At 40.6% G+C, this 10,895-nt stretch overlaps 1 protein-coding gene across 1 annotated transcript in view; it reads right to left on the bottom strand.

Moving 5' to 3' along the window:
- meis1b (Meis homeobox 1 b) overlaps positions 1–10,895 on the bottom strand; it is a 77,340-nt gene that overhangs the window by 52,288 nt on the left and 14,157 nt on the right. Inside the window, exon 7 of the mRNA XM_005733714.1 lies at positions 9,915–10,026. Coding sequence (XP_005733771.1) covers positions 9,915–10,026 — 112 coding nt within the window. The remainder of the gene's footprint in view (positions 1–9,914; positions 10,027–10,895) is intronic.

Raw genomic sequence — 10,895 nt, 5'->3', positions numbered from 1 at the left:
TGAGCTTCATGCATAATGGTCTTAGCCAGGGAGGTCTGGAACTGTCCATAAATTGAATTATTTCAATTTGAGGCAGAGAGCGAGGGAATAATAGAGAGTTGCATTTACATGTGAACATATGCATGTGTGTTGATGGAGAGAGGCTCATTTTTATTCTTCTACAGGCCTCATATTGGCAAGTGAGTATATAAGCCAAGTTGCAGAAGATTACAGTGGAGGCCACATGTTACCTTGCAGCAGGAAGCTATGCTAATGGGGGGGGAGAAAGCTGACTGATGCCAAAATAACCGTTTCCCTTGTGAATATTACAGTTTGTCATATATTTCTATTCTTACAAAGATATCAACTGTAATTAAAACAACTTGTCTATGTTAAAGTGTTTTGATCGTTTGTTAAGTCTTTTAAAAGCGAAGCTCCAAACTTCATAAATGCTGAAACATCGAATATGCACTTGTGTTTGTTTAGAAATGTGTTTTAGGGAAATGGTGTGCGGGTGTGGGGTGAAAATATTCCTGACACAATGTATTCGGCAGGGGAACATATGGCATACTGGCAGCAAGCTAGTTATCCTTATCCTCTTTGGAGGCTAAAATTAGCACTTCACTGTTTGTAGCTTTAAGCTGGACTCTAACCACTGTGATGGGGCTAATAATAAAGGAAAACAAAATGCTCAGTTGGCACAAGTACTTCGCATCCTTTGCCTTCTTTTTCGCTCTCTAGCCAACCTCCTGTTCTCCTCTCTGCCTGTCTTTCACCACTCCCTTTTAGCTCCTAATACTATTTCGACTAATCACTCCAAATTCAAAGACTAAATCATACTAAACATACCCACATGAAATGCATTGTTATCATATAAACGTTACTTGATCAAGATTCCCCCGTAAGCCTGTGTGTCAGGAAAGCCAGGATTTCCTGAACATGGACCCCTTGGCTAGCTTAAGAGCATGGGATGATGGGGCTAATCTCTTTATCAAAAGCTTAAATAAATAATGTGCTCTGTTCATGTGAGTGTTGCCCATTACTGTGTTTTTGTGTGTGCCAAGGAGTTAAACAATGATTCTCCTTTGAACAAAGTGTTGATAACCTTTTGCTTTGCGTTGCCTCTCCTTGCTTTTTTCCTTCACTCCCATTCTATAATTCTGCCCAAGTGAATGCTCAAACTACGTCTCTGACATACAAAAAAAACAAAAAACAAATAAAAAGGAGATGTTATTTGTAGCTTTTCCTCCAATACTTACAAAAATAAAATGCTCACAAAAACTCAGTTGGCCATTGACTCCTGGCGTCTACTGGCAGAGATGACTAAATTCTGTGGTCTTCCAGTCTGCTATCAGGGTTTTCCCTGAAAAGTTAACATCTATCTGATCAGAGGCCTCCTGGGCCCTGAGCTCAGCTCTTTTTCAAGTGAAGAGGAGGTGTGGGAGGAGTAGGAAGAGGAGGGAGAAAGAGTTAGCAGGGAGAGGAAGACTGAAGCAGAGAGAGTTTAAGGTCGTTTTCTGGGCCAGATATAATGTGTTGTGACACATAAGCGATGAGTTGCTGTGATTTTACTGTCAGACTCTCTGTGAACCACGATTAAGAACCGAGGCATGCTCTTGCTCCTAAGAGCTTGTTGGTGTGCGTTTGGTCTTGAATCTGCTGTGTTTGTGGGTCTCTGTTTGATTTAATGCAATTTTGATCTGAAATGAAAACAGAAAACTGTAAGGAATGCACAACGTAAAGAAATTTTGTCACCATTTAGATTCACTAGTTTCCCCTACACATGCACACACAGACACACGTGCATGAGCGTGCTTTAACTTTTTCCCCATTCATTTGCATGACAAGTGCATTGCCACATTTCCACCGGTTTAGGTTTGCAAATCAAACATGAAAGGGGATATATACACACATTTTCTATATATAGACAGATAGCGAGAGAAAAGAAAGAAAGATATCAATTTAACCAAAGTGGCATCTTTTTTAAGGAACAGTGATACTACAATTGTGCAAATTATGGTGCTTTGCAAAAAATAAACCCAAAAGGAGTTCTCAATTGACACTTTTCAAACAAAATCTTGGATTTATGGGTGCTGATTCAAAACGATTTAAGTCTGAAAACTTGAGGCATGTGTGAAAAAAATCTCTCTCTTATATGAATTTAATTTCCTACACACAGAAAAATATTCCACAGTCTTCCTCTTTTATATATTTAACTTTTCTTATCATAATCTCCGCACCCTGACACACAAGAGACACATACAAGGCAAAGAGGGGTGAGTAAATAGTATCTTTTAGCAAATACCAGTAATTAGATATAAGCATTTGGCATTCACGCCAGTCACAAATTAAAGAAGAGCCTTTCCTGTAAACAGACAGTGAGAATGTGTCTACATCATTAGTGTGCCACAATTATAACATGGGAGCTAAAGATACATTTCCCTCCCGCTTGCACTCCCTCAGTGGAACAAATGAAGTAGAACCCTTTTCTGTCTTGAAACGACAGCAAACTACATGATCTGACCTAAGTGCATTTGTCTGTGAAATGAGAGAGATAAAATGCAACACAGGCAACTTAAAAATAAATAAAAGCAATGCATTAAGTGAGCACTTTTTGTCTCATGTCATTTTAAAGACTTAAGCAGAACACATCCTGAACTAGCACAAAGACTGAGTGAAGGCACATAACAGCCAATGGAGTGAAGGGAAAGAGAAGCTAGTTGGTGTGCATGCAAGTGCACTTATGCACTTATGAATATGTATTTCATGTAAATTGTCAAAGACATATTGTGATGTCTCTAGACTTTGCATTTCTTTGGTCATGCAAACATGGTCATATGTAACCAACAGACAGGCTGAGATTCAGACAAAGAGAAATATTTCTTCTCTTCTGTTCCTTTAAGTTAAGTCTCCATTAAATAAGACAGAAGCAGTGGTAGAAAAAAAATCAGTATGTACAAATATGAAACCAACACTCAGCAACACACAGCACACAATTCCCAGAGTCAAGGAGTCAAAAAGGTTCTGACATCTTATCAGAAAAGGTTTTATAACAATTACTTTATTACACACGAGACACATTTGTGCCAATAAAACAAAGATAGCGAAGCTGACTGACAAAGTAGACGATCATTTCACGTGTGAAACGATGCAGAGGGGAGGAGACGACTTTGTTTACCTATACCTCAGACCCTTGCTTCCTCACAAACTCAGCGGCTGTGTGACACCAGCCCTAATCCTAAAAGCAAACTGGCCTCTCACTGTGGGAACCTGATACAATTTCCTCTTTTTGAGGGGGGGAAAACTCCGGCCACTCTGAGTTTTCTTATTGCCTATGAGGCAATAAAAAGCCATCAAGGGCTATCATTTTCTGCAAGGCGAGTCATAACATGTTGGCCGACGCATCAGCCACTGAGATATAGCGAGGCTGTAAAGATCTCTGTGAATCCGAGAGAGGAAGGTTGTGATTGAACACCAAGAGGCCAAACATCTCTTTTCCCAGGTAACCACAGATAATAATGTTTATAATGCAGTAATCCAGTTTAGACTGAATAAACATAGCGACCAGCAACACTCAGTTGTTGAAGGATGTTTCCCCAAGGTGTTCTGTGATGCAATTACCCTTTATATAAGTCTTCCATGCATTAATTTTATTAAACAGAAACTTTAAGCTCATGTGACCCTGTAGATATGAAACTCTTTGACGCGTTAGCACATGCTTGCACACTTTCCTTTAACCCCCTAAGGGACAAAGACAAGCTTAAGGTGGCACGGCCAAAACTTTTTCACCTCTGGACTGACTGAAGATTTTATTTGCTAGCAGTGGCATATTTTCCTCAATAGGCTCCCAAACAGCACTCTGCATCATTTAACACACTAATCAGGGGTAACTGTTCTGCCCCTCTTTTTCACACAACAAAGCATCGAGATGGTTTCCCAGCATTCACCCTGAGAATCTCTCCCTTCCTCCTCATCGCACTCTCTCGTTTTGCTCCGTTTCTGTTCCTCGCTGTCTTTTTCTTCCACTTTCATCTTCTCCTCTTTTCCCTGTGTTCACGCTCTGAAGATATCAAAGACTGAATCCTGTTTGTGTCTGCCAGCTACTGTACTTACACACCTCCAGTAATACGGACTACAGTCTAATCAAGGGAGCCACAAACCTTTTATCTACCCACAGAGCCTCACATTTAAACAGATTACCGGTAAAGCTGGACACCAGTAAGACAATTACCGGACCTAGGATCTTCCTCGATAACGTCTAGACAATGTCTAGACAATATATGCATTCACAAAATGAAATACAGTTTTTTTTAAGGTATGTCTATAAGTTCTTTAATATTGTTATGAAGAATCTACAAATTTTGCATGAATGAATAAAATCACTGACTATTAAAGTTTTCACTGTGGGCCTGTGTTGTAAATACACAGTAACTGCCTTCCAGGACTTATTTATTAAAGTGCATCTGATTCCCTCAGTTATTAGTCTTTAGCTCATTATTGCAACAAAAAATTGAAAAGAAAAGTGCATTTATGAACTCCTGGAAGAGAAAAGAAAGTCAGGGAGGGGATTATTTCACACAGACACACAGAGTTCTCTCTTCCAGTCTACTGGACAATCGGACCAATTAATCAGTGACTCTGAGGGCACCACGTGAAGCTGAATGATTGGACGAGGAGAGCAGGCTGCTGATTGCCTGGCACCTCTGTCTATGTCCCTGTTTGCCCACCCCAGGACTGAAGACTGCCCAATGAGACAACAGAAAGCAGCAGCTCCTGTGTGGCCTGACCTTGTTGGAGGGCACAGAGATTGGAGAGTGAATAAATGGATAAATGAATGGATCACAACAACAGGAATATTCCACATTGATCAATGGGAATTTGCGGCCACTGGAGGTTATACGCAGTGATTAACAGCGAATGCAAGGATGATCTATTCATTCAAATACATATCAAACCAACGAAGTTGACTATCCAAATGTTTTTAGAGCCACATCCTCAAGAAGTGGTAGGCCAAATGCCACATCCTTCACCAGGCTAATCCCAGCTGGGACTGGGCAAATGTTGCCTTCGTCAGTACTCGCAGTCTTCACAAAGATGACATCTATCTAATCATAATGTACAATAAGCATACAGGAATTTTAAAGTGAAAACTAGAAACATTAGTTTAAACATCAGCGTGTGCAAAATAGATGAACTGGTTTATTGGACTATGAAAACATTTTAGACTTGGTTTTACAGACTTTCGGTTGGTTACACAGAATAATATGAGCATAAATTAAATTATTCCAAATATACAAGCCAATTTAAAAAAAAAAAAAAGAGCTAGGCATCACACAACATCCCTAAATCTCAGACTACTACTCAGACACATAAAATGCATGCAGACACCAACACATAGCCTTACAGGGAGCTATTTGTCTTGGCGCGGCACACTGTACTCTTTACAAACGGTCTGGGTAATTGGTGATACATATCTAATATCACCAGTCATCGCCTCACTCCCTGGATGTTTCTGACAAGCAGAGAAGGAAACCCTGTAGCTTTCAAAAACAGAGCAAACACTTTGCTCCGCTCCTCTGCTGAACTCACATACCACATCGCTGCAGCTGCCCAATTCAGTGCCTGAATGTTATTCTGTTTCCTTTGCACGCCAGACCCTCGGAGAAGCCAAGGGGTGTCCTCACAAATTCACACAGGCAAAGAGGAGTATTTTATACTGGGAGAAAATGAGAAGGCCCGCTCATGTCCATGAGGGACACCCCTCCATCGCAGGCATATATGATCTGCTAGGTTTTCCTCTGCCCTTCGAGCATTATACTTTTCACAGAAAAGCAAGATCCAAGGCTGCAGAAAAGCTTCTCCAGAGGGCTTCTGGGTATTAAACAAAGGAGCCTGTTGGTAGGAACTAGCGAGCAAACAGCTGGGCTAATAGAGCGGGACTAATTAACTACAGGGTCGCTCTCCGACTCTACTTGTCGATGCTTGCTGGATGTTTACAAAGACATCCCAGAGAAAGGGAGGAGAAAAATAAGAGGCTTTCTTCTTTGTCTGCTCTTTAGGGAGAAAGGAGACACCCAGGACTGATTTTAATGACATATGTGAAGCAAATGTGATCCTCCCTCCATTTTTTTTTTTAAACTGCCAATGGAATTTAGTGCTAAAAAATACCATCGGCATTGTGGTCAAAGCACAAACACCATAACTAAGAACGCAGCATGTGAGCATTGTCACCACACGCAAAAATAAAAAAGGGTTGTTTTTTTCACATTGTCACTGTGGCACTGAGAGCACTGCAAAACATCTGCTGGTTTAAGAGTTATTATTAACTAGCTTATTATTAAAAGTACATTATATAATTATCATTTAATTTGCTTTGTGAAAAATATTTTTCCCACAAATGAATTCAACAAGATTCACATGGTGAACACCAACTTTATATAATGCAAATCCCTTCTCATGAGTCTTACACTGTTGAATCTGGGAACGAGTACACTTCCGGATAGAGAGAAATTTTTATACCAGTGGCCAGTGAACCCTTAAGAAAAGAGGAAAGAGTGAAGCATGTGTTTGTCACAGGAATAGCCTCAGAAAAAAAGAGAGAGAGGAGCGTTCACTAGTTAAAGGCCCTCAAACAGACAGCATCGCTCTTTTGCTCCACTATAGGAGGAGGATTAAGAAGAGATGAACGTGGGGTAGACGATAAGAAGACCAGATACAAGGAATTATACAAAGATTGAGTGCTAAAGGAGGTATAGAAAGTGTGAGGACATGGACTGATGTACTTGAAAGAAATGGAGTAAAGGAGGTGAGTTGAAGGATAGATGAAATGAAAATGGAGGGAATGAGCAAAGAAGAGAAAGATGGCCATTAGCTGTGCAGCTCTACAGGCAGTGGGGAAGAAAGAGACATGAGAGAGAAAGGTCAGTGAGAAAGCAATCTGTAAAAGGTAGAAAGGAGGAAAGGTAAAGGAAAGGGATCAGAAATAACAGAGAAACAAAGAAGTGATCAAAGAGAAAAGGAAGAAAAAAGGTTAAAGAAAGGTGCAAAAGGAAGTGGAAATAAAGTGAAAATTGAGAAATGGGGCAGATTGAATAAATGAGTGTAAAAATCTGAAAAATTGTATTATTCACGGAGAAAGAAATAGCAACAGAAGAAAAGATAAGCAAAAAGCATTGCAAAATGTACAACACAGAGGGAAAACAGAGCTGTGAAAAATGTAAGAGGGAATGATGGGGAAGAATTAGAGCGCCAAAGGAACAAAGAGAGGTGAGAGAACGGGAAAGAAGAAGGATAAACAAAGGTGGTGTTTTAGAGCGAGTGGGAGGCAAGGAAGAAAAAAGAGGGAGGAGAGAGAGAAAAACACAAGGATACACAAGGAGGGAGAGAGAAACCGACTGACAGTAAAATGAAAGAGAGACAGGAGAGTAGGTGGGAGACAAGGGAAAACTGGAGAAGAGAGGGAGGATGTTGAGATGAAAGAGAGAGGGGGGGGGTGAAGCTGTTGGGGAGAGAGAGTGAGTAAAGTGCCAAACAGATAAATAACCAGCTTACTGGGATTACCAAGTGACTGACACAGAATTTGCCAGAGCCAATATGACGTGGCACTGATAGCTCTTAACCCATATAAACCTGAAACTGGTCCAAGATGTCCTCCAGTATTTACTGTTGTCACTGCATTCTAATGCTCACCACTGTGTGTGTGCTACATACATGTGGACTTACATATACGGGCACATAGCAGGAGAGTTGTCAGCTTTGAAAATACATTATTAGAGCTGGTTAAACGTTACCTGGATAAAAAATACAAATTAAGTAAAAATGTCCAAATGAATGCAGACATGTTATCGTCCCTACGAGTTCTCCAACTAAACAGTAGAACTTGATTGTGCCTCGAATCTCAAACAATTGATTATAAGTATTCCTGAAAGGACATATAGGAGTGCTTTCACTTCAAACAAGCAAAAACAAGACTGACAAGTTGTAACAAGGAAAAAAACAACAACAACTAAACACATTAAAAAGGCTGGCACAGTCATACTTAGCTATTGTGCAATTTTATATGTATTTATTCACATGGATGTGCGACATCACTCTGCTTTAAAAACTATATATCATAATAGCACTTTGCACCATCAACCTCTGGAGTTTTTTTCTGAGGAAAGAAGTTTCCATTCTTGAAATGCCAATGGGCTAAAACTAGAATCACATGCTGTAACAGCCTCCACTTTTTCCAAGAGCCTCTCCACCAAACCTTGATGGAGTTTTATATAGTTTGATGTGTCTTATTGCACCTCCTGGTTAAATAGAATAAATAAAATGCTAGCAATCATGTTTGACGGCCTCATACACATATACATGCATGATGTTTAGCTGCCATTGTGCAACACTTGGACGAATCAAAGCACATCATTCATTTTGCTGAAGCACATACACATTCTCACACACACAACACACCCTGCATTATACTCTGTAATTACTTTAATAACAAACAAAAATCTGCAACAGCCTGGAAAAGGAGTTGGGGAAACAGATATGAAGAGATAGAGGGTGATGCGAGAGAGTCGGAGAAGGTGGGCAGACATAAGGAGCGGGTCTATAATTGGAAAGATGTGAAAAATGAAGTGTCAGTTTGGTCAATAGAGGGCAAAGGTCACAGAAGCAGGAGCCCAAACTCTGCACAGAGCACACTCATTAGAGCGACCAATCAGATCTCGCCTGGTTGCCCCAGACCATTACTCATCACAGGCAGAGGAGTGCACACACATTTCCACAATATCTCTTTGTCTTCCCCCGTTTTACTGTAATTTCACTCTTATTTTATCAATTTGGTCTCATCCTCCATATTATTTCAATTTTGTCTCAACTCGTGTCTGACCTCTCAGTCCTGAGCATAACTGAAGAGGGAGAGTCAAGCGCATACATATACAAGACAGAAAATGTGCCCGAATTAAAAAAAAAATTTAAAAAAGGAGAGACAACAAGACCAAGTGTGAGACAGACTGAGACAAAGAGAGACAGAGTATGTGTGTGTGTGTGTGTTGACTATATAAATGGCTGCTCGTTGGAGTGGAAGGCATGGCGGCGCTCTCTGCTCCCACCCAGGCTCTGCCTCCTGGCACTGGCAACCCTGCAAACTGCTCGCCTTGACATCGCCTTCAATAATATATGAAGTTGCTTTTTTGACTACAGTTTGTTTGCAGCGCCTTCCCACCGCCACCATTTTCCCACTGCTGCCTCTCTCTCACAGCCTCTTTAACACACTCAGAGGCACACACATATTTTCTGATTGCATGTAGATATCCAACTCTGGCAGATTTGTCCAGTGGAAGGGAGAGTATGTATTGGAAGTGTATGCACAATAACAATAAAAAAATAGGATTAAATTATGATCAGACTGCATGTTTTACGTGCAATATTCTCCAGAGCGCGTGGACGCCGTGTCATCGTGATTAGTTCAGAATAGAAGCGGCATGAATGCAAAGACTGTTGTAAATGTAAGTAACCTCTAATAAAGGTCTCAAGCTTCACAGCATAAGTTATTTTAACAAGTTATTAATGTGGGGGATTTTACACTCTCTAAACACTTTCAAGTGCATGAATTCCCAAAGAGAGGAGGGTAAAGCAAAAACAAAAAAGTTGCTGCACTCAGGTAAAGACTATCTACCAAAATATGTCTACACTGTTTATGTGTTCCTATGCAAAATGAAAAGTCCCTACTAGATCCCAGAGGAGCTTTCACATACTTGACCGTGACCTCTGACCCCTCTGTGAGTTCTGTTGCAAAAACCAATCCCCTTTCCAAATACTCTGAATCAGCCTCTCTCACTTCGTCCTCACACATAATAAAGTTTTCTCTGACGGATGTCGTATAATATACTCTGCATCTTGGTCAACACATAAACGGTGCCCCTGTCCTCTGTCACATGATCTCTTACCTTGTTCGCTGCTGTTGTCACCGCTGTGCGATGTGTGTCCCCCGCTGGATGGTCCCGGCGTGCCTCCAGAGCGCGTGGACGCCGTGTCATCGTGATCTCTGTTCCAGGACGTCTGAGAAAAGGAGAGACAAAATCGAAAGGTTAATCAGCTAATCGAATACTCAACTTTCACTGATTTAAAATTTCATTATCATCTTTTGAAAGCTCTGGTCTAGATGTAATGTCCATTACATTCAAGAGAGCCAGTCAAACTCAAATGAAATCAATCTCTGCCAACTCTCAGCCCAGTCATCCAGTGTGTGTGAGGCCCTGCAACAGTCTTATGGAATAAGGATTATTGGGGCTTGATAAAGAGAAAAGCTCAGACAAATAGAAAGTGAACATGTTGTATTAGTTCCCAGCTTTCTGAGGCATGCAATCTGCGGCTGCCTCCATTTGGCTCAAACCACTAGCAGATGAAAATACAAAACAGCTACAACTTAAGATAGGCTTCAGCAAGCGCCAGGGAGTGATGTCATCCGAGCAGAGTGGAGAAGGAGGGAGAGAGAGAGCGCGAGGTAAATAACTCAAAGTATTGCTACATAAGTATAATTCCTCTCTTTTGTCCAAAGGGGAAAGGGGGGAAAAATGGATGACCAGTCCCACTAATGTTGAATTAAACTTCATCTGAGGCAGCAGAGCCAAGACTGGGACATAATCAAATAAGCTAAAGTTTCCCACAGTTGAGCAAAAAAAAAAAATAGAAACAAAAGTATTGCATGACAAACCAAACTAAGGCTGATTTTAAAGAAATGAAAAAGTCTAAGCAACGCAAAAGTATAAAAACGCATTCCTTTTTCTATAAGGGTTTTTTTTAAATAGATAAACTTGACTGACAGCAGACTAAGATTCATTTTACTCTTACTAGTTTGTGTCATCAAAACACAAGCAGCTGACTAGACAGAGAGACTCAGGAGACAGGGTTTTATTTATATATAGTTA

The sequence above is a fragment of the Pundamilia nyererei genome, unplaced genomic scaffold (genome assembly GCF_000239375.1).
Source record: "Pundamilia nyererei isolate P.nyererei 1_Seehausen unplaced genomic scaffold, PunNye1.0 scaffold00054, whole genome shotgun sequence".
Classification (NCBI taxonomy): Eukaryota; Metazoa; Chordata; class Actinopteri; order Cichliformes; family Cichlidae; genus Pundamilia; species Pundamilia nyererei.
The sequence above is the reverse complement of the archived record's forward strand: the minus strand, read 5'-3'. Positions and strand labels throughout refer to the sequence as shown.